Source organism: Prinia subflava, chromosome 4 (genome assembly GCF_021018805.1).
Source record: "Prinia subflava isolate CZ2003 ecotype Zambia chromosome 4, Cam_Psub_1.2, whole genome shotgun sequence".
NCBI classification, from domain to species: Eukaryota; Metazoa; Chordata; class Aves; order Passeriformes; family Cisticolidae; genus Prinia; species Prinia subflava.
Window position 1 is genome coordinate 45,610,773 of NC_086250.1, and position 25,189 is coordinate 45,635,961.

A 25,189-nucleotide genomic window follows, 5' to 3' on the forward strand; every position below is an offset into this window, starting at 1 on the left:
ATAATCCAGTAACACAAAGCCACGGAGGTGTCTTAGGAGATTGACCATGAGACACAAAGCTCCTAGGCCACCGTTGAATAGGAAGGTTCATCAGGTAAAAGGATTTTCCTCTTTCATGGGGGATTTTCTGGGGGGAAAAAAGTAAATCCTGAAGCATTCATCAACACTTACATGAAGTTTCTTACAGTTATATTCCTTTGAACCAATGCCAAGACTAGAAAAGATAATGAAGTTTCTGGGATGAGATCAGAGGCTTATTGCATAAAAGAGATGGGGATTCTGGGGATAAGAACTCTGTTCTCAATGATTTGAAAGGAAGTTTGTGAATTAATTCATGGAGATTTCTTTCACAAAGTTTTCACTGTGTATGGGAATGATTTGTGTATCTGCACCTAAAAACACCAAGTAACATTGTGCAGTAGCCATTTTAACTTGCCATATAATTCTCCTTACAGAAATGAAAGTAGTCATGAATTAGCAAAATTGTAATACAAGAAGTTTAAACGCTGTGCATAGTATTTCCAATAAATACTTACGATCAGATTGAGGAATAAGTGGAATAAATTTACTGAATACACTCTTTGTTATTGAAGGGCTGGACACAAAACATGAGTAATTGCCCCTATCTGATGCTTCCACATTTGCAATGTAGAGATTGCCATTTGTCTGTGACACAAATCGTCGTTTGTCCAAAGCGATGAACACTGGGAACTCATTTAGGAGCCAGCGATAACTGAGGTCATCTGGAGAAAATATTTTAGTCAATATTAAAACCCAACACTATCAGCTATTTAAACCACAGAATACTGTCAGTATATAACTCCCTTGAGTCTGATTTCTAGGTTATAGATCTTTGTTTTGGAGAGGCAGCCATGTGAGAGATCTTTGTCTCTGCAGCCAGTTCATTCCAGCCTACACTGAACACTGGGGCACTGCTGCTGTCAGTGCAGGTTACTGGGGACCTGGCTACAGTGTGCACACCTTGCCCTGGGCACAGCCACCCCACAGGCACTGGAGTGGGATGGGATGAGAGAGGCAGCTGGGTCTTGACCTTATGCAACTGAGAAGCTGGGAAGTTTTCACCAGTCTTGTGATTCAGACAAAACTTTAGACTATTTTAACTAGTAATAGTCTCCATTCTTCAGTTCCTTGCAATGCTTAAACTGAGCATGAAAACTAAATCATTATTCCATTTTTACAAAGTAGAAGAGATGCTAACAGCCAATTTCATCTCTCATGATGGAACTCCAGATGCTTGAGATTACAAGTATAATGCTGCAGAGCTCTTCAGTAGCCAATGATGAGAAAAAGTCCAGAGAATAAATAAACTCATCTCTGACCCTCTGGGGGTGCCTCTGCTGTTCCATTATTTTATCAGAAGTCCATGATCATAGCAGTTGAGGTGACTTTTCTAGGTGGAATGAATTGTCAACATATGGTCGACAACAAATATATTCAAAACAGAAACCTAACCTAAATGATGATTCTCAAGCTGCACGAAAATTACTGTTTAAGTAAATATAAAAGAAACTTGCAAAAATAAATATTAATTTATCTTTTGCTCTTAAGACATTGAAAATGAAGCACTTTTGGCTGAATTACCTGGGTAGTGGTAAGGGGGCTCACAAAGAAGCACTGCTCCAACACCTTCTCGCACTTTAACCTCATAACGTTCCTCAGGTGGAAAGGGATCCAGATCTAGTTTTTTAAAAAGCAAGGGGAGGAGAATAGAGATTTTAACTACAGTAACTTTTTATTACTAACGTTACTTTCAGTCCTGTAGATAGAGTATAGAAATACATCAATACATGGCAGATAGAAACTTGTTGATCTCTAATGCCAGTTTTGCTCATTTGTCATTACCAAATGATTTTTATGTTATTTTTGTCATCATAATTATATATTCCAGGGGAAAGCAAAAAAGTGAGGCAGGCTTTATCCCTAAGAGTAGTTAGGGTTAAAATATTTTAATGTGTTTTAAGGTACTGGATCTAAAAAATATGCACAGTATTCTCAGATGGACAGATGATTAAAGTGTATGAGAGAATGTGGGTTTTGTTCCACAGTTTCAGTAAACTTGACAGCAAAACAAAGTTACAGCTGGTCAAAACTTTTGAACTCTTCTAAATGGTGGTTGACATTTTTCAATCAGTTTATGCATAAGCAAAAGAAAAAAAGCTTACACTAAAGATCAGACATTTTCTATATTAATTTCAGCAATTCTATTCAGTTTTTTAGAAAAAGCGATTGGAGAAAGAAATGATTTTTTATAGGTGATCATTAAAAAGGAGAAAGGAAGAAGTAGAACAGTATAAGCAAGAAATGAAAGCAGGCTTTTATAAACAGATACTTATCAGTTTCCAGCTATCTTTTCACTATTCCTTACCTCTTTGCCCTATTTTAGTTTACATATTGAAACACTGTATATCAGGGTTCTGTTCGGCATAAATTTTCAGTACACTATCAACATTCAGCTCATGCAGCCAGTGAGCTGGTAGGCAGAAAACATGCCTCAGACTGTTTTGGTGCTATTATTTTCATCCGTTAGGTTTATTGGTTTCATTTTTTTATCCTATTGATTATTCAGGACTGACAGGACTGAAGCCTGCTTTAGGTATAAATAAATATCCCATAAATGGAATGTTGATGTTTTCTCCATTAAAAGGAAGTAAGAACCAGGCCTTCAACATTTTTCTAGAAGATACACTGGGTAAATACAGACTAAGACTGTATCAACGATTTTATGATCTATCAGCTCATCATAGCTTCTGACTTTCCCCAATATTTGTGGCCCCACAGTCTCACAAGTACTATCAGAAAACTGAACTTTTCATTACATGTCTGACCTTCTACAGCAAGGAGTGAATTCTGCTCATGGAGGCTGGTTAAAGACAAGAGAGGCACCAAACCCTTAGTGTCAGGGCACTCAGGGCTTTGTGAATAGGCCCCAGTTAGAGCGGATTCCTTTTTTTTTCCCTCTGATGACAAAATATATCTGGGGAGAAGGCAACTTAAGGCAAAATAAAACAAAAATCCCAAACATTGTCTTAAGTCCATAAAATTTTGCATTAGTCTTCATTTAGTACATCAGTTTTTCACAATTCATGTATTTGGTAATATGCAGGTCTGTACTTGTACATGTCTTCACAAGACTAGCTCGTGACTGTCAGAAGCTGACAGAAATTTCCCCCAGGAGGGTTTTTTCATTGTAGCCTAGGAGTGAGGGCATACTTTACTAGCAAGCACTGTGCCTTGCTCCTGCAGTTGTGTTTGCACTGCACCTCATCACCATATACCCTCACTCAAGTCTTTACTCTGTGACTATTTCCCCTCAGGTCCCACCATGATTTTAAAAGAGTCCGGACATTATTATCTCCAGATCTGGCTCCATGAGTCTCTTCAATTAATAATTTAACAATAACTCACTGGGAAGGCTGTTATGTTATGTCAGCTGAATGCTAAAGAATCTAAAATGCTTCCAAACTTATTTTGTGTCGATCTCTCCAGACCAAGGCACTTAAGATACTGTTTTTACAGGGTAATACAGATACAGCACACGTTAGCAGAATATATCGCAGTGTAAAACATTGGGCATTCCTAGCTAGCCACAATTTTTCTATATTCTGACATAAACAACAGCTTACATCCAAAACTCAGCGTGGCTTCACTGCTTCTGACAGTTCCAAAGATATTTGACACTACACAGACGTATTTTCCAGCATCCCTTGATTTCTCTGGATTACTGATGACAAGTCTGCCTCCCACCATACTGTAGCGCTCCTTCGTTAAATCAATATCCCAGTTGTTGAGTTTCCACCTGTTCAAAAAGAAAAGCCAGATGTAAAATTTGTCCCCAAAAAGCAAACCTGGTAAGAAATATGATGCGAAAAGTAACTCATAAATTCTGAAAAACTATGCAGGAAGTTATTAATACACTTCCATAAAAGTCTAAAGTTTTCATTCAGCAAGAGGCACAGATTTGAACTCCAGAGGTCTTTTAAACATAACAGTGTCAGTTCTTCCTTCTTAGAGATGTGACACACTTTGTTAATATATAGTTGCTGGCCCAGCAGTAAGAGATGCTTGAGCTGGCTGTGAATGAGCTATCCAGTCACCAAACACGTGGATTTTAAACATATCTCAAATAAATGTCTAAGGCCAGACAGGATAAAAACATATTCTCTCTGCCATTTTAAAGTATGGGGTAATGAGAGATTTTGTAAACCTGCTGCAGATAATGAAGATGTTTTACAAAACACAACGTGCCAGTAAAGTCAGTGCAAAAACTGTGGCATGCTTCAAATAAGGACCTACTTACTACTACTTCAGTAAACTGCTGGACACTCCTCCCTTAGCTATGGTAAAACCCCACAGCCAATTCACTGAATTACCGAAATTTTCACTTGAGGGATTATGACAGAAACTGGCAGCCCAGTTCTGACTTGATTTATACTTATTTTAAGAATTGCTAAAAAAACATGGAGTGGGTACCAGAACTCATGATTTATATTTGTATCTGTTACTGTGTCCACAGGAGGGAGCCCGTTACCTTAGAAAGGAACTGCCTGGTTCCTATGCACAAATAACCAAGATGCAACTTTAATATATTTAAAGATCATAAAATTATTTCTGCCTATTTTCTTTTTGTAAGGTAAGGTTAGGCATTAGTATTTGACAATGACAACACACACACACCACCTGTTTATTCACTATTGAAGATGCACCAAAATATGCAGAGGTCTCTTTTGGAAGCAGAACTTGTAATTGTCATAGAAAGAAACAATAGTAAGAGTGGAGTGAATAAAAATTAATAAATTTTTAAAAATCTAATGAAATAGAAGAATTTGAAAGATGCAGCAAATAGCATCATTTTGATCTTATACAACTCTGGAGATATCGTTTCAGTCCTGTGAGACATAATGTAGTAGAAAAAATAAATATATCCTCTGTTCAGAAATATCTAGGTACAAATGTCCTAAGGACAGCTCATCCTGCAAGGAAAATGGCAGGAAGGACTTATTTACCTCTGAGACAGAAGAATTTTGGCTCAATAACTGTTAGAGGGCTGAGATGAAGATAACATATTGAGGTATACTACAAACAATGTGTCAGGAAATAAGAAAAGTGGCCTAATTCTGTACTGCATTTATCATCACATCCCCTATTAGTGCTAATTATCATATCTGTTTCTAGACAGAGAAGCTCTGGAGGTCCAATGCAATTCTTTGACAGTGATTTTGCAGAGCCCACAAGAGGTAAAGAAGAATGTCAAAATCCATTTAGAGCCTGTAATCGTCTATAGATGATATTTATAGTCTTGCAGACAGGGTTGAGGGAATCTCTGGACCAAATGGAAGGGATGAGGAAGTACATCAGAGGGTATCAAATCTCAGCATACGTGATCTCTCCACACTTTCCAAGCATGGCAAGAGGAAGTAAGTGCAACAAAATGTCATGTAGCAGGATCATATTCAAATGGTAGTTTGTACAGGTAGAAAACCTATTAGAATATTTTTAAAAGTGGCAATGAAGATCAAATAAGCTGCTTTGATGGAGGAATACCACAGTTGATGACAATACTGTAACAGATTTAAAAGCACAGCCAGAAGACTTGATTAGTTTTTCTGTTCTAGAAACCAGTCTGGGAACACAAATAAGTGAGTACTGGGGGCAGGTCATACGGTAATTTACTGAAATGGATCTCTTTTGCTGGCAAGATATTGTGTCTGTCTTTAGTACAATGACAGCAGTTTTCTACCTATAATCAGGTTGTAATTTAGTCAGTCTTAATACTGATATCCCAAGTACATTTCTCTTTACACAATGAGCAGATAATGGCTGACAAACTCTTATGAATGCACAACAAGTCATTGCTTTCTACCACAAACTTAATTATTGTGAAAGACGTCATGTGGGAATCTGTATTAAAACTAATTGAAATGCTTCTTCAGAATGAAGTTTTTCACGTCTTCAGTAGCATAGGTGACACATTCTTGATCACTGCTCTGCAACACAACGGATGCAAAAGCAATACGGGATGTAGAATCTCCAGGTTCAATAATCAATACTTCTCCTTTCAAAGCAAGATAGAATAAAGAAAGCCATTCTGAATCAAAAAGAACAGAGACTCAAATCTCAGTCACCCTCAGCCTAAGCTGGAAAGATAGACTCTTAATTTTTTTTAAAGGTCACTTTTTAAAAAAATTGTGTATGGATCAGTATTTCTTTCAAAAGCTGAACATATTTAACACAATATACTGTTTTTAACACTGATTAGACATTTGGCAAATCATATCAACATTGAGTCTTACTCAAAAAATTTTGTATCTCCCCATTTTTTCCCACCTTGAAGACTTGGTTCCAACATTTTAAGACAATCAGTCATTTAATAACACAATCTGAAATAGCTGCTGAATAAAATATCCAAGACCTGAAATGAGATGTTACCTGTAAGTAGGAAAAGGAACTGCTCGAGCTCTGCAATTCATTGAAACTTGTCCATCTGAAGATTCTTCTGGATAGATGGTATCAATAGGCTGCTCCTCAAAAACAGGTCCATAACCTTTGTTTCCTTCCTCTGAAAACAGAATAGAGTTTCAAATTAATCACTTTTTAACAAGCAGTCAAACTGAAGATGACTTTGCTTCAGACATTCAAGAATCAAAATGTGAAGGCAAAATAGTGAGTCACCTGAAGTTAAATTCTATATGCTTCAGCAAAACTGGAGCAGTAAGGGTAACAAAACTGCTGTCTGTCTTTCACTGACTCCTGCCTTCTGAGAACCAAAGTGACTCACACTTTGTTCCTCTAATACTGCCTTGTGCACCTTCTCTGATGAACTTAATTATTTGTCACTGTTTAGGCCAAATGTGGAGATAATTAGGAACTGAAGATATGTCCCTAAAAATTCAGTCAAGACCAACTTAGTTCACAGAGAACAATAAATTCTGATTAAAAAGGTCCACATCCAAAATAACTACCCATAGTTATTCCTGATCTTATAGCCTAATCATCTCCAACGATTTTATGTATTTAGAAAGAATCTTTACTCCATCAGAAAAAAAACCAGCTTATGTTGAGTATCAAAGCTAAAAATTACATTGTTTCCAGATCACACTTATCTTTCCTTTTAAGCTGAGGTATGTATTAGTTTCTACACTCCAAAATACTATTTTAAAAAGGTCCTACACTGAAAATATTTTCAGTTTGAAAAGTCAAGCACTTAAAGGTGAATAAATGTAAAACAGGTTTGAACACAAACTGAATTTTTTAATACTGTTCCTTCCTTTGTGGATGCTGTTGTAAAGTTGGTTGGGTCTGCCCACCCCTGCTGCACTCCCTTCTCCTTTATCTCCTCCAAGCATATAATGTTGCTCTTTGGGGTCTGAGAAGCAAGACTAAGAACAAAGGTGGAACGTTCTGGGAAAATTCTTCTCAGGAAATCTAGGATGTAACTGGTTTTTTTCTTTAAAAATGTCAAATATGCATTGTAGGTACAGAATGACTCTGTAAGGAGGCAGTGGATGCTTCATAAAGATAAAATTTTGAGACAACACAGTTGTCTAATTCTCACAGTTCTCTACTGAGACTGAAATAACAATATGGACACTTGTAAGCAAATTCATGGGAGAAAAAGGAGTACATGACTACTAACAGGTTCACTTCCATTCAAGTTCAGAGACTTGCTCCAAATCCTAGAGATGCCAGAGACTTGTCAAATGACTGTAGGAATCTTGTAATACGAGGGAAACAAACAAAACAAACACAGTTTTAACTAATAACATCTTCAGAGATGGATGAATAATTTAATTCAAAAGCAATGGTTGAGGACGGAAATTACTTCCAAAACCAATGGTTAAGGACAGAAAAATTCTAGCGTTTTGCAGTAGTATCTGTGCTGCCTATAAAAATTTGCTACATCTTGTAATTCAAAAAATCTTCTCAGGTCAGTAAATAAACTGGCAACATAAAAGATGAATGTTCTTTAAATCACATTATGACTTTGCACTCATGCCCTTAAAAGTCCTGTTTGGTTTTAGAATAAATTAGACAGTTTTTAGGAAACCTATAAAAGAATAAAGAGTCTCTCTATATACCCCTAAGGAATGTGAATTATACCAGCGTGAAAACACCACATATACATAAAATACTCTTTATCCAGATATCTTTTTTACTGTTTCTAAATTCCCTATTCATGGATGCACACTGGATTACAGCCCTAGAGGAAGACTGTAGATAAAAAGCAAGTTCCCTCTCGACTTCAAATATGGGGGAAAAAAATCACCATTTCCCTTGAGGACAGGACCAGGTACAGAAGACACTGTTATGCTGTGAGATATATGGTCAGGCAACATAATTTTTAAAAACTAATTCATGTAATGAGAATTCTCTCAAAGAAGCAAACAAGAGCAGCTAGAAAGGCAGAGCTTTTGAACAATAGTCTGCTTTCTTTCATATTTTAAAGCACAACATGATATAAAAATCTATCTATTGCTACCAAAAGAACTAATTTCAGACTGAAAAGGTAAGAGTCATGTACTTGCTCAGGGACTAGAATGAGTAAGCCAGAAACCTGATGGCACGTTCTGTGCAGTTCTTAAATATGAATACAAAAAACCAACAGCCTCTAGCAGCAAATAGCTGTATCATATGCAGCTGACTCTTCACCTTCAGACTCAAACGATGTTACAGAGCACTTAGGCATTTCATGGCATGCATTTTTAATGTGGACAGCACTATTAATTATACTGAGTGAATGCCTGCTTCTCACACCTATCAAATGTGCTTTATAAAGGCACTTCTGCTGCAATCTATTATGAATCTGGTTTCAGGTGTCTATCCGAGCAGAGTAAGATGTGCACACTGAATTTCAGGTATGGCAAGCAATAAACGTTTCGTTCTCAGCCACAAGGTGAGCGTGGACCAATGTATAAAACAGCACATGGGAGAAAAGAGAAGAGAAAGGGGTTGTGAAAAGATCAGCAAGAAATGTTCACGCATCAAATGAAGTACCATGACTGTGTGACAAAGTTTGGAGAGTGACAAAGGGAAGACTAAGAGTACAAGGAAAAACCATCAGCTCACTGAAGTTGTGCCCACATGAGAAAGAGAAGTAGAGAAAGAAGAAAATGGAGACATTAAGCAAACTGAGGATGTGATGAAAAGCATATTTCCTATGTTTGGGTCCTGCTCTAGACAAGAGGATGGATTACCTGACCTCTCAAACAGTGTCCTATGTTTCGGGTAAATTGGGTAAATTTCTTGTATTTTAAATTGGAGCAGAAGCTATCATCTGAATATTTTAGGTATTCTTCAGTGAATTCTGAAAACAAGACTCAGACCTTTCAAAAGTGCTAAAATGTATTAGGAAGTCTGTGCAAAGGTCAAGAGAATCTTTTCTCAAGTGATGAAATTATGGAGCCTGTATACGAATCTTTCCCTCTGGAAGGTGGTCTTGTCATCTGTTCTCTAAGTGACATTTTCTAATGAGTCTTCTCCTTCTCTTTCTGCTTCCTATCTATTTCCCTGGCACCTAATGTTGCCAAAAGTAGCTGCCCGAGACAATCACTAGGTGTGTGAGTATTGATCTACCTGAAAGTGTTATATCCAGTTACATATTTTAACATGAGATAGGGACACAGATCTGTTGACATGGTGCATGGCTAGATTAACCTTGAGTGCTAAAGGATGCTGAACGTAAGAGCCTTGGAGTCATTCATTATCAGTTTAACTAAGTTGTCAGGCTCTGCATTAGCCTTGCAAGACCAGAAACCATTTGATATTTAGAAGCAGATCCTGTACTGTTTTCAATATGTCAGAGAAATGAGGACCCACTAGTGTCTGAGAAGCTCATGCTCAGAAACAAGATGGTCTGGGAATGAGCCAAAGTATCTCTACCAGGCATGCAGGAACATAAACAAGGCACATTTCTGAGCACTATGATCACCAAACACGTCATGATTATTTATTTATGAATGTCAGACACTCAGCAGTAGCATGAAATGGTCTTCTAAGATCCAAGCAGGGACAAGATAGACAAGGTAAACAGGTACTAAGTATATCCATCCACTTCTTTTTTTGGAAGAAAATTATTATCTCTCTTTAGAAAATGAGAATATTTCTGTATGCGATGATAAAAAGCTTTAAACAATGTAGATTCTAGCCCTCAGTTCAGAAATACCTTTTTGAACCTACTGTTCTGGAAAATGTCCAAGCATGAATAATTTAAAGTTTGGGGACTTGATGGGTTTTTTTTACTGTTCTCAGTCATGTAGGAAAAGTTGTACTTGGCATTCATGGGAAGCTTATGTGCTGAAGCAGTAATGTGTTCATGTTAAAAAAAAATCATAATGTACCCTTCACCATGATGGAGAAGAGGGGTGTACATCATAAGTGTAAGTCATCAAGATGCTAAAGGTAAATCATTTTCTGAGAGGCAGTCAGCACTCAAACAGAAAAGGTAACCACTTGAGCACTCCTACCTCATATTATATGCAAGACTAACACTGTCTTTGGGAAGGCTGCCTCTATTTTTCTGGACCCAAAGGAGAAGAAGAATTACTTCTATTTCCCATGTGCCAGTGAGGACATTGGAGAGCCGCATAGTTAATGACGTAACTTCTCCTTTATAGTAAGTTTCAAGTATGAAAAGCTCTAGATGCTAGCAGAACAAGTTTATCCACTTGTGCCTAACAGGGTACAGTTTTCTTGTCTTCTCATACTCCAAGAGGAGTTTCAATCAATACCAATTATTGTGTTTTAAACATATTCCCATTTGCCTATTCAATATTTAAATTTTTAGGTGGTTCTTCCTTAAAATTCTAAGTCAAAAGTGACTGAAGAGCCTCACATGTTGATCCCATAGGAAATTCAGTGACTGGCAAATTAGGGACGAAGCTAAAGTGCAGTAGAGTGCAGTAGCTATTCTGCACAATCTCCCCACACAAGCCTTCCTAGTGCATATGAAATACCATCAACACACTCAGAAATTCAGCACGCTGTCTACCAGCATCCCCATGTACTCATCAAAACAACTGCCTTGCATTGAGAGGCTCTGCATCTTACTGGCTTTCTTGATTTACCAGTCTTCTCCAAAGTTTCATTTCCTTGTGATTTTTGGAAATTTGGTTGCCTAAAGAGCAGAAGGGCTTTTGACATTTTTACCCCTGGACTATTGCCTCATTTTGCACAATTCAGAGTATCTTACTAGAGTGACAAGCTGCCTTCTAAGGCATGATCTTACCCAAACTCAGATACTGTGTGGCTCTGCACTATCAAATCCCTAGGTAAAAAGTGGAACAGTTTTATGTTATAATTTATAAATTTATAATTTATAAATTGTAACATAATAATTTTATATTACGTAATTTATAAATTTATAAATTATCAGAGGCACATTTTTCACTACTGATTCCTTTCATAGCAAATGTAATCCACTATTTATTGAACACAAAAAAATACAGGGCCTTTCCAGCTTTTGATTAGTCTTTTGGAAGAACAAAACAAACTGTAGCTGAAAACCAGTCTTAATTCTTTTGCTGATAGTTTATTATCCCAAGCGAAGACACACTTTAGTTCGCTGATTTATATGGGAAGTAGCGGATGACAGAGAAGTTTGAAATTCAGACTTAGCAATAGGACATGAATCTAATGGGGAGTCAAAGGCAACTTGCAAGTGTGTTGGAGAAATGTCAGGGGGAAGTGGAAAAGAGTCAAATATTATTGGTAACAGGCATGAAATAACTTTTTTGGCAGTGGACTGACAATCACTGACATGTTCCCTGAGGAGTGATTTGCTGCTCTCATTTGCCTTGCACTACTCAAAGTGCACTCTCCCTTGTAACAACTGTCTGTTCTATCAGAAAGTGGAAGACCAAATTATTCATGCTTTTTTCACCAGCTTATATATGCAAGACTAGATTTCAAGCACCTATTTACCCGGAAAATAAATACTGCTCCTGTCTCATTGCAGAAGATGATCTCTGCCTATATCTCTGATGCATGGATTTATAAAATCTTTGCTTCCCTTCAGTTAAGTAAGTGCACATCCACCACTGATAAGAAATGGCCAGTCAATGCAACAGTTCTCAGTTTCTGCCTTTGATTACCACAAAGTAGAACTGGCTAAAAAAAAATCAAGGTGTTTACACCAAAGTGAACTCTGAATTTCTAAAAACATAGGTATTTCACTTTGCGAAACTTTTTTTAGAATTTCCTGCAGTGAGAAAAAGAACAATTTGAAAACAAATAAAACCCCCCAGCTTATAGAGTCTCAGATATCTGTCATCACTTCAGGCCCAGTTCTGAACATCTCAAGTCAGTGCAGCTTTGGGTTCCTAGCTCTTTGTTTCCCAAATATTTCTAGCTATTAAAGTTGGAAAGCTCCCAATGCTCAATCAAATACATGAATTCTGAATACTTTCAGGTTTTTTGGCTGATATCTTTGAACTTGAGGACACCTTTGAACTTGGGTGAGACATCTCAAAACACAATGTATCTGCAAGCTATCAGTTTCCTGGGTCCAGAGCAGTTAATATAATAGTAGGTCTGTTTAGGAAGCATGGATTGCAAAAACCTACGCTACGGAGTCACAGATGAGTTTGCCAAAGGCAATTTACAGAGTAGCACCACCTAGAACTGCAGATCCAGCACCACAGAAGGCAAGAGGAGACAAATATTCCTCCAGAGAAAGTGTGTTTTGCTAAAAGATTCTAAACCAGCTTCTTAAATACTCTGCTTTCAACATCTGTTCCAGTTAATTGTCTCTTCACTTTGCAACTTGGTCTGTCTTGACATTTAAATGTGAACTCATGATCTTTACTCAAAAACTGTCCCCAGTTTACGTGTCCTCCATTACTGTTGACATTGCCAGCATTCCACTTTATAACATCATGTCTGAAAGAACATCTCCTAGTGCTGCTCACTTGATCACTCTACCTGTGCTCCTTCTTTCTCTTCAGTATTTTTCACTTTTTAACCACACCGAGAATATTTCTGGAACTGGTTATATTTCATCTTGGTTACTGCAGATACATATTTTCTGGATACAATGGTATTTTCATTATATATTAATATAATATATTCAAAAGGAAAATTTGCTAAGACTAACTGCCAGCAGCTCTCACATCCATTTGAAATGAGAAACCATCCAGCAAGATTTGAGTGCTGAGGCTGAGCAAAGACTGCAACACCAGATTTATATAACCTGGATGAGTGCCATAAGCCAGAGATGACAGAAGCAGATTTTCTCTCCACTCAAAAGGTTACTTTAATGATTTATGTGAAATACAGCAGGTTCAGGAGCAGAGAACATGTACACTACTCAGTCTTGCAGTAATACACTGGCAGTAACAAACACTCTCTGATTATATGAAACTAGGAATCTTCCACATTGGAGGGCGGCACCATACCTTTAGAGATAGTCACAGGTCGTAACTTTGGCTTTTGATGAAAAATGCAAGCAAGTATTTATTCCATAACAGAAGATAAGTTAGGAGACTTCTTTGAACGGTAACAGCACTATTAGATCCTGCCCTGGATTCACAATCCCTCACACCAGTGGCTCCTGTCTTGTTGTGGGACTCTTAAGAGTGCCAAGAGCAGTCCGGTGAGAGATCAAACGAACGTCGCTATGACAGTGTCGGTGTGTACTCACGCTGCACGCAGTGCCATGACAGCCTGCTTTGTTCTTCCTATGTCCCTTAGTTGTGACCCTCACAGCACACAACCTTCCAATGTCATTCTCAGGCACTTGCCAGCAGCTACTTTCTGGTGCCAAGTTTTTTTTGGCTATGGGAACAACAGTGATAGGCAGAATACAGAGTAACATTAATCATTTGATCCTGCCTGTCAAGAAATTACCTGAACATTTGTTCTCCTTGACTGACTTACCTCTTTTACCAACCAGTGTCCAGCACTTATCTGGCTACTGCAGCTGATTTTTTTGTTTGATATCAACAGGTCCAGGGCAAAATCATATGTGTAACATTACTGATAGCACTTCACAGTCTTTTTTTTACTATTATTTTTTATTCTTTCAGGAAAAGCTCAGTATTGAATTAAAGCCCAGATATGAATTAAATCATATCTTAACAAAGAAAAGAATTCCTGAAACACACAGCAAATATATTGTGAAGGTATTGATTTTTATTAGGCATCAGTAAATCTGCCATCAGACTCAGATGTGGAGTAAAGAACAGCATTCAAAACCATAGAATAAAGTAATTTTCCTGATAAACCAGAAATCATTCCTGTGAGCTCTGGACTCATTTCTTAAAGGCAAGGAGTTTACATCACAGTTTAAATCAGATTTTTTGACTCAATATAAGGAATATGGTCTCATGGTAGTAAAACTGAGGCAATGCCTGAAATGATATTCCAGATGAAGCAAGTCTGTGACCCACAAAGTAAGGATCTAAAGCCTACTTTGAAATTAACCAAAACATTAGTACACAATGTTTGCACTTTTCAAATATTTGTCGGTATTTTGCGCATGCTCTGTTTACACTAACAGTAAAATTCATCCCAGCATTCATTTAAACTGGCATGGAAATCTGAAAGAAGCTTTACAAGTCTCAAAGTTGTTTGGAACAGTTGGAATTTTGCCTTTTCAGAGAATTACCTCTATCTCTCAAAATGGAACTAAAATTTCAATTGCAAACATTTCTCTAAATGCAGATGCTAGAAATATGACTCCAGAATGTTTTATTATTTATGGTCCTACCCCTATTTATGAAAAATTGAAGTCCAAATATGCACAACTACCCCACTGTATTATGAAAACTACCACTACACTGGGCTTCTGAAAAAGTATGAATTTTAGATGGTGTCAATAATATAGAAGTTTTTTTTTTTCATTATTCTAAACATGTTGATCATCATTACACAATAGACAATTAATATACTCTTTATAATATAGAGAAAGATTTCATTCTGTGTATCAAATGAGACAATGCCAATTTTAAACCCCAGATCTGTCTTTTTTCAAGCTTTTTATTATGGAAGCCATTCTAATAAATTTGTTTCCTGCCAGTTTCATTGTTCACATTTAGTAAGTTGTTGTGCCTGCACAAATAAATTAACATTCTAATAAAAACATTCTAATTTTCCTTGAATCACATAAAACTAACAACAGTTACTTCAATGAATTTACACAGGAGATCCACTTACCTGCCAGGGAGTGGACAAAACAGGGTGTAATAAGATGATAGATGAAAAACCAAATGGTTATCTTCTGTTCAGCCATTATCTCAAAAGGAATTGTGCACTGCAATACCATCATTCAGAGAACTACAAATGCCTGTTAGAGAAAAAGAAAAGAGAGTGAATAATTCTGACATAAAGCTTTATCTCATATCACATTTGGCCCGGCAAATTACATAACTAAACGGAATACTTAAGAGTTAATATAGGAGAGAATCTTTTGAATAATAAATGCATCATCAGAATTTCTGGATCAAATTGATTATCTCTATTATTCAGTGAGCACTCTGTTTTGGAGTACGCAGATTTTCTGGTGATAGTATAAATTGGTAAATGTTAAAACTGAACATACTTTTTTACACTTCTCTTCTGGATTCTATCCTCCACTTCAGTAAATACTATATTTCAATTCATGACTTCAAAGTCAGTAAAAAGACAACTATAGTGAAAGTGAAGTACATGCATCGCTTTCAGATTCATTTTGGCTGGTATATCACTATTTTTAGTTTTTAATATACAATTAATGGTCCTTTACACAAAGGTGGTTTTATCTTTTATGAGTTTCCTTTTAAATACTAAATATAATCATTATTGCAATGTTGTTTCCAAAGGTTTCTCTTTTCCATATGGGAGAAACTCTGCCTGTATATATACAAAACCAAGCTAAAAAAGCATGCAGCTTCTTTTGAATATTCTAAGATTTCGTAAATGGCTTTTCAGACACTTCTGTAAGATTTGTTATTACTTTCAACCACAATGTGTTCCTAGCTTTTTGTTTCTTTCTGGGGACTATTATCTATTTCTTTAGGGAAACGTGTCATCATGTTTGCAGTGTGCAATTCTCTGGGTTTTTGTGATGGATTTCTTGTCATGAATATATAAATACATCCTATACATCCATCACACCTTGTTCTTGATTCTGCTCTAGCAGTCGTTAAGAACTTCACACAAAGCAAGGCTTCCAGCTTACCACTGATGGAATATCGTATCTCAGGCACATGCTGATATCATCCAATCCCCTCAGTATATTCACTTTGTTACTATTTGATTATAAAAGATGCTTATATGTCCTTAAACACCCTGCAGTAATATGCATCCCAGGACATGGTGCATGCTAAAAAAAGAAGACTTGTGGATTAGGGACACTGTTTAGCGGTAGACTTGTCAGTTCTGGGTTAGCAGCTGGACTCAATTCCAATCTAAGTGATTCCATGATTCTAATATTGCATTGCCACTTTTTGCAATGCTCCCACTTTCCAGCCTCCCAAGCCAGGAATCGATGACTCTGACTATGACCTCCACCCCTTACCATGACTCTTGTCCTTTCCATGTCAAAATTTTTTACTAAATTATTCATTTCTAAAATCCAGATATTTTAGATCTTGTTTTGAAACTGCCACATTCCCACCTCCAACACTAAGAAAGGAGCAATTTTAAATTACAAAACACAAGTACAAATATGCCTGTCCCATGTCTTCTCCTGAGGTTGCTAGGAATGTGTCTCTGCCACTGGGGCCTTTTACTTGTCCTCTCTTTCTTAGAATAATGCTAAGAGGTTTATTTGAACATACCTCAATCAGTGAACTTTCCTTAGAACAGAGTTTCTGGAGTGTTTTGATAAACTCATAATGCAGGAAAATGAGAAGAAATATCACAGGAAAATCTTCCAACTCAGAAATTACAGGAGCTGTGGCATGTCACATTTTTTCCCTTTTTTAAAGCAGAAAAGACCCCTTAATAGAAAGTTAAAAGCTATATGACCCTTCAACTATGGTTGTTACACGAAAACTCTACTCAGCAAAACACAGACAAGAGTTAAATAGTGATTCCCCACAACTGGGATTCATTTAGAAATATTCTCTAGAAAAAGGCTCTTACATTGGCAACATATGCTTACTGTAGTTGGATCCAAGGAGAAAAATTTACTTAACATCTTTACCTTCCCACTTCTGTTGGCACTAAAGTTTCTTCAGATTCTGTCACACAAAACATCCACAACTATTTTAGGAATCTACCTTGACCAATGTGCGAACTACTTAGTCTGTACGATTCATCCAGAAGACAGTGGTAGGTTAGATCAAAAAATGATTTTGTATACTTTTCCAGCAGCCATGCCCATGGCTATGACATCCTTGTGATATGACATTGCCTTGCCTGAAACATTTGTTTCCAAATGACATGATTAAATTGCATAGTTATGCTGAAATAATGCACATAATTAAATAGTGAAGAAACAGGAACTCTTCAGGGAACAACGGTAATTACACAGCAGCTCATAGTGATAATAACTGTGTTCAAGTGTATTGATAGAGGAGATTGTTAAGAGCACTGTGTTCTCTGACATTATAGTCATAGATGGAAGATCCCTCCTCCCTCTCTTCAGCACAGTTTAGGTTTGACTTTGGAAAGATACAATGTCCTCTACTTCTCCAAAAATCCCTTTTTGCTGGCTCAGAAAAAAAAAAAAAGTTTGAACAACGGCTCCAATTGCAGTAAATAAAAATTGTGTCAGTAAATGCTATAAATACTCCAATTTATTCAGAGACAAAAATATTCACCCTGCCAGGATTTAAATCCTTTCCCTACTCTCACTTGTTTCGGCTGAGTGGGTTCTGTATATACAGCACAGCCATCCCTCCTGATTCATCTCAGCTTGTGGGTGAGAAGCTGTTTCACATCGCTGTGCTGAATTTTGGCAGAAGTGGCTGCTATGAGATGAGACAGCGCGCAGGTTATTGCTGTGTGTGTGAGGTGGCAGAGCTGTGCAGTGTCCCCACCCAGCCGCCAAGGAGTCGTCCCAGCACATCTGAGGCAGCAGCACTGGTGCCGCAGGCAGCACCATGAGCTGCACTGCTCAGGCAGCACGATCTGCTTTCACTTTACAGCTCTCGACCTCTTTTCTTTGCAGAGTGAGAAGGATATCGCTGCCTACTTAAAAATCATTCCTGAAGAAATGAACAGCCAAGTCGCTTTTCTCCTCTGAAAAAGCAGAGAGAGACTACGTACTTAGACATTCTTCCTTCAGTCTGCACAGTACATGATCTTTCTTCTCCCAAATAATGCATTCACAATTTAAGCAAACAAGTAAGAAAATTTAAAAGAATGTAATAAAATGAGCAGGCATTTAACTGCAACCATGCCATGTTTAATTACTAACTAATGCTCATTACCACAATTAGGTCCCTTTTGACTGTTCGGTTTCCCAAAAGAGCTAGTCACGACTACAGAGCCTTTGCTAGATTGAAAAAACACAGGTTCTGGTGAGCTGTCTGGAGTGCAATCCTACCAAAGGAGGTGGAAAAAACTGGGGCATTGGCTGCTGAACGGGAAGCACATTCCGTTTTGAACACAGGGACCTGGCAGTGTGCTTCTGGAGGCTTGCAGTGTCTCGTGATGCTTCATGAGGATGAGAAGCGTTCCCAGGACACAAGGGTAAACCTGTCTCCCCATAGTATCCAATTGTAAGGATTCTTTAATCTCTCAAAATGCACTTTAGAAAAATGTCTACATTTTCTGCCATATCCTGTGTGGCTTTCTTCAGACCTTCAGTGCACTTTGGCATTTATTAAAGAGAAAAAGACACCTATTTTACAGCTAGGGAAGTAGACAGTGTTTTCTATCACTTCCCTGCTAAATCCAAACATGCAGATGACATCACCCTTTTGCAAGGACATGAAGCATTTATAGGGTAGACACAAAAAGAAATTACAAACAGCAGGAAATTGAAGTCAGTTGAATAAAGATTTTCAACATCAAAGGCAGTACGAATAAGATACTTAATCTACCAGATTTGAAATCAAGGAGGGATAGAGATAGAGAAGGCACAGCAGAGCAACAAGAGTAGGGGATGCAGATGGGGTGAAGAGGAGACCAAGAAAAGATCTCAACACTACAGAGGGAAGCGATGCCACGTGGGACACGTAAGTGATCTGTGGGAAGACGGAAGAAATAAACCAACCCAAAAGCGCCAGTAGAAAAGAAGGCAGACAGGGAAAGTGAAGGAGATATAGATAGATAAAGATGTATGAGAATTACTGGTTGCCTCTGTCAGTAAATCTCAACATTTACTATGGAAGAGCTTTCCTGAACCTTGCTTGCCAAGGCTTTCAGTGTGGGAGCAGCGTGATTACTGCAATCAGCCCCCGACATCCACTCCGGGCTCCAGTCAGGAACCCCAAGTGCTGAAGGGGAAGAGAGGGGGCAGAAGAAAGTGTTCAGGAGCTCTGGCACGGTACACTTAGCCAGAAGAGGTAAATCAAGATGCTTGTTATGATCGTCATTTCCTGGTATTTTATGATAATTACAGACATTCAAGTTTTAGAATTGGTGGAGATTCTGTCCAGATTAGACTGTAAATAGATACAACAATCTAGAAGAAATATGTGGTTCTCTACCCTTTTTCAAAAAATGAATATATATAATTGCAATAATTCACTCACAAATTAACACAGTGGCAAGTCATAATCAAAGTCTTTTAGGAGTCACACAATACTTCAGCCTAATCAGTGTTTTGTATTTGTTTTTACTTCAGACTCTTTCAGTGATTTTTTGTAAGTATGTAATTGCTCCTTGTCTTTATTTTCTTTACAAGTTGGCAATTTCTTCTATGATAAGTAACTCCTCACACATTTTATTAGTTGCTCAGTATGTAGAAATACCACAAAACATTGCAATTTAACAAAACAATTATGTACATTGCATGTCATTTATTGTATCTTTTTTTGTCCTTTTCTGCTATTTTGCCCTTTGCAAATTAATTCTGTGATCAATGAACGAGTTCTGACAATCTAGGTAAAAATGTGCCATTAAAAAGGGCACTGAATCTTGTTCGTAAGTCTGGCTTCTAAACCATTACCCACTTCTGAAACCAGTATTTTAGCCACTAGCATTTGTAGCTTTCTCTATTACTGGAAAAGTGATGACAGTCAAGTTCCTCACCACTGCACAGATTTGTCTCATTCCAGTGGTCTGGGATTGCTGTAAGCAAAGTTACAAGCCAGCCCTGTTCTTACAGCACTGTTGCATCTGCAGGATTTTAGGTGTTAGCTGCCTCTCACTTAGGAGTCCAAAAGTGACTTTAGTTCCCTTCATATAGGCTTGTAGAAATATTTCATTTCCGTATGATTTCTATAACTATAATCTTTGTTTTTGACAGATTTGTTCAAGTGGAAATGGAATCTCAAATCCACCACTCACAATACTGCCCACTGGCCCAAACAGTCCATCACCAACAATCGTGCTTTTAATATTTTCCACTTCATTCTATATAAAGAATATAGCTACACTCTTCCTTTCACATGAATGAAATCCAGCTAAAAACCACGTCAATTTGATAGCCCGTAAGTAAGATGCTTTTCTTGAACAGAATTTACAATTTCAAGGACAATATGCAATGACATAACAAGAAAGCACAAAGTTGGAGCAACATGCAGTCTAATTCTTCCCCTCCAGTAACTCAACATTTTTTAACTGCTTACAGGTGCTAAGTAATCAATAATTAAAAACCAAACAAACAAACAACAAAAAGCCGAACAAACAAACAAAACAAAACAACCAACAACCAAAAAAACCTCCAAAAAACCAACAAACCCAGAATCAGTTTATTAATATATTTTAACAGGCTAAATAAGCAAGTGATTCTATCACTACTGTATAACTCAACTAGTTCTGTGATTTTGATACTAAACATAGGCTTGGAAATACAAAGAACCAGTAACTTGGAAGTGATCTGGAATTTACTACCATCTGGAATCAAATCTGGACAAAAATGACAAGAAGACAAGAAGGGATTCTTCAACAGCACCAATAACTAAAGGAAAACAAAGGATATAATGTGGGTCCATGGCTAAATGGAATGGGAAACTGGTTAGAGGAGGATGCTCAAAGAGAGCTGATGGACACCCTAACAAGGCTGCTTGGAATTATCTTTGAAAGGTCGTGGTGATTAGAAAGAGTCCCTGAGGACTGGAAGAAAGCAAAGGCCACCCTGGTCATCAAAAAAGTCAGCCTCACCTCAATCTTCAGAAAGCTGATGTAGTGCCTCCTTCTGGAGGCCATCTCTATCCACATGGATGACAAGAAAGCCATCAGGAGTAGGCAACAAAGATTCCCTAAAGGAAAATCATGCTTTACCAACCTCATTGCCTTCTACAATAAAACAATCACCTGGATGAATAAGTGGAGAGCAGTGGGTATTTTCTAGCTTGACTTCAGCAAGGTTTTTAATAATGTCTTGCACAACATCCTCACAGGAAAACTCCAGAAGCACAAGTTGGATCAGTGAACAGCAAAGTGGACTGAGAACTGGCTGAACAGCAGATCCCACAGCTCCATAATAAGCAGCACAGGGTTTAGTTGGAGTCCTGTCACTAGTGTCCCCCCAAGGTTCAGTACTGGGCGCAGTATGGTTTAACGTTTTCATCAATGACTTGGATGAACACGTATCCTCAGTAAGTGCACTGAAAACACAAACCCGACAGGAGGGCTGATACCCCAGAGTACTGTGAGTCCTTCAGAAGGACCTCAGCAGGTTGCAGAGATGGACAGAGAAGAATTGTCTGAAATTCAATGAAGGCAAAAGCAGGTTCCTGCACTTGAGGAAGAATGCGCCAACACAGGCTGTATCATCCTTCCCATTTTCATGATTTCTCTCTGTTTTGTCTTTTTGTTATTTTGTCCTCATAGTTCACACAACTAATAATATGTCTTATTTTTCTTATTTGCATCCACCAATTCATTATGAATCAACATTAATTCTCTTCCCTACAAGGGTTTTAGAGTGGACACACATCTGTCTCAGCCTGCAGTTAACCAACACCTCTGTAATAAGGGGTCATCTGGTAATACTGTTACAAACATATATTTTTAGGAACATTAAGCATCTTCTAATTTGTGGCAAGATCAACAGTTTATCTTTACTGTTAACCATTAATACAGTTTAGTTACTTTTCTTAAGTCAGCTGCAAAAACATAATTTTGAAATACTTACAGATTTTGAAATACTTACAGCTGCTTAGTGGTACCTACGCACTGTCTTTAATTATCACATCAGCAACAAAGGGTCAGACAGTCCCTATCTACAGTATTTGCTCTATCACCAACTGGTTGCTCTTTCTTCTAAGGTATTAAATAAGAAAAAGATCACTTACTACTGTCATAACTCACAGGCACTACTCACTTTTCTGAAAGCTTGCTGTAAAGTTTTGCTGCTTAAAGACTGCCTGGTAAAATATTTCAGCAACAGAAGTCAGTAAATCTCCTTCCAAGTCCTGAGCATCCCACAGGATACTAAATACTAAAACTGGCTATTCCTTCATGATAACAGAGATTTTTAGGTTACTTTGGCCAATAACTTTTAAGGGACAAAACACATTAACTTCTTCAGAAAAATTAAGTGTATAATCACTGTTATTTTTTTAAGCTTTAAATTTTGTTACAGTTTATAAAAGAAAAAGCATACTACTCAGAACATCATATTAATATTAAATCTTAGAGGGACCATTTCTAAGAAAAAACTATCATTTTATGTTTCAGAAAAATGAAATGAAGACTGTATAAAAATCTTTATCATGCTCTTGGCATTTTCATTTGATTTTCACATTTTTTTGAACTTAGTAATACCTTGTTATTCATCAGTAAACAGAGATACTGGAATGAAGCATGTATATTCAGTACGTTCACAGCAGATGTATTTATATACAAAAAAATGTAACAGTTTATCCATATAATCTGTAACTCAGGATACCCTATAACATACTTCTTATTATACAGCCAAAGACAAGCTCACTGGGAGATTTCATCTTCAAAATGCATGTTTCCTAGCAACTCTCTTGAAATCAGAGTAGCATTTTTAAAATTTACATCAATCACTTGGAACTGTTGAGAATACTCAAAAACATCTCTTTCATCCTGTGAATAAACAGTTCAGATTAGACTAGCAGCTGCAAAAAGGAGAAAAAAGGAAAATCAATTCAATGTTTACTAGAACTTGGTGGTGGATTTTGGAACAATACATTATTTGTGCCTTTTGGTTTTAAGCTTACACATTTCAGAACAGATGTTGATGAGATCCATTGGTGTTTTTTATAGGTTTTAGCTGCCATCACTATTTCAAAGATCCTCTGTGTTTTAAAGACTACTTCTCAAGGATACAAACTCATGAGGTAGGCCTAGCTGTACTCTGAAGATTTTAGCAGACAAGCAATGGTTTCATTCTATTGGTTTCATGACTGACAACTAAAGTATTGTTTCTGTCTTCAGATTTTTGGGGAGAAAAAGAAAAAACCCAATTCTTTTGAAAGCTTAGTTACTTGCCTCCTAATTGTCAGTTGGTACTTTTCATACATGAGTTATCTATCAATGTCAGTAGAGCCTCAGAGGCACACAGCACGTATAGAAAACTCTCTTAACATTCAGTCAGCAAGGAGGGACACGAGGACATACACCATCAGAACAGCCTTTGGAAATCCCTGTGCCGGAACCACTACACTTGACATAAAAAAATCATTTTTTCCCAAAGCTACTCAGAATCTTGATCTCATGATTGCACTTAGATTAAATCAAGATGGATCAAGAAAGATGGGAAAATGGACAGGCAATGGGACAAAAGGGTCTGGTTGTGACTCTTCTGGGTGACAGGTCCCTATTCTGTGTGCATGTGTGTGGATAGACACACAGGTGCCCACCACTGGGATGCCACCATGAGCCCAGGTCTCTGTGGTGGCAGCAGCAGGAGACAACAGAACATGTCAGAGGTCTGAGTGGTGGCAACTGGACCACTCTGCTGGGGCTGAGTGGTCCATTTGCCACCACTGGGGCCACAGCCCCAGGGATCCATGTATCCAGGGTGCCAGCAGCTACGGAAGCTGATTAGATACGTTGGTGCAGGTGTGAACGCCAGCGTGGGATTGCCAGCTGCCATACCACAGCCAGCAAGTACAGCAAGAGCCTTGGAGCAGGTACTGGTGCTGCTGCCAGCACTGAGGACAGCTGGGCATCCAGGGCCAGCTCCTGGGCAAGGGTGGGTGCCTCAGGGCAGCTGTGGCAGGGAGGGGTCCGGGAGTGTATGCTCAGGCTCTTTCCATTAACAGATCCTGATCAGCCAGGCAGCCTGAGCTCTTGGGGTGCTTCTGCTGGTGACTCTGCTGTGGGAGGTGGCCAGCCACACAGAGCTGTGTGTGCACTGAGCATCACTGCAGGTTCTCACAGGCACAGGGAGTTCACTGAAATGCTTCTGATGTTGAATTCCTACAATGATGTGAAAGATAAGCTCCATGAGAGCATGAGTGTATTATCTTTGTAGTGAAATCCATTTGAAAATGCTAGAATTTTACCTCTGAAACACAATAATGTCTGGATATGAAGTATGAGAATTATATTATAAAAAACATGACTAAGCAGTTTAATGGCTGAATGCGGAGAACTCTTTAAGATCACTTCTAAGCAACAACAGGTCTATAAATAAAATCAAAAGGGAATAGTCTGATTTTATAAAGGCAGAACATTCTGCTTTGCTTTTTATACTTGAATATCAAGGAAAAAAAAGGACAAACAAATAAAAAACCATACTGATATATGAAAGCCAAAAGCCTGATCTACTGACATGTCTGCAAATATTTAAATATAGAATGAAAACATACAGCAAAATCACAAGAGGCAGTCACCAATCTGCAGGAATGAAGCCCAGAAAACTTCATTTCAGGGATCTTGTTCCCCTACTTTGGTGCCAAAAGATGTATTTTGGTATGGAAATAAATACAGCTTAGGCATGTCAGACACAAAAGAAGACATTTCTCTTTAGTCATCAAAGTTGCATTAGGAAGTGCACATCCACTGACTAATTTCAAATATTAAAAATGTTTTAGTTGATAACTATTCTATTGAACATACATATTCTCTCACAGATGCTATTTCACTATGGAGGTAAACCAATAAATCAAAATAACTTCATTCAAAAGGTGCTAATTGCAAAGTCATGCTGTCATATCTT

The 25,189-nt window shown here is 37.8% G+C and overlaps 1 protein-coding gene across 1 annotated transcript in view; it reads right to left on the reverse strand.

Annotated features, from left to right (window-relative positions):
• CNTN1 (contactin 1) overlaps positions 1–25,189 on the reverse strand; it is a 227,315-nt gene that overhangs the window by 58,040 nt on the left and 144,086 nt on the right. The window contains exons 3-7 of the mRNA XM_063396635.1: positions 15,169–15,298; positions 6,448–6,577; positions 3,645–3,817; positions 1,603–1,698; positions 537–743 (exon numbers count right to left, since the gene is read on the reverse strand). Of these exons, the coding sequence (XP_063252705.1) occupies positions 537–743; positions 1,603–1,698; positions 3,645–3,817; positions 6,448–6,577; positions 15,169–15,280 (718 nt within the window). The 5' untranslated portion in view covers positions 15,281–15,298. The remainder of the gene's footprint in view (positions 1–536; positions 744–1,602; positions 1,699–3,644; positions 3,818–6,447; positions 6,578–15,168; positions 15,299–25,189) is intronic.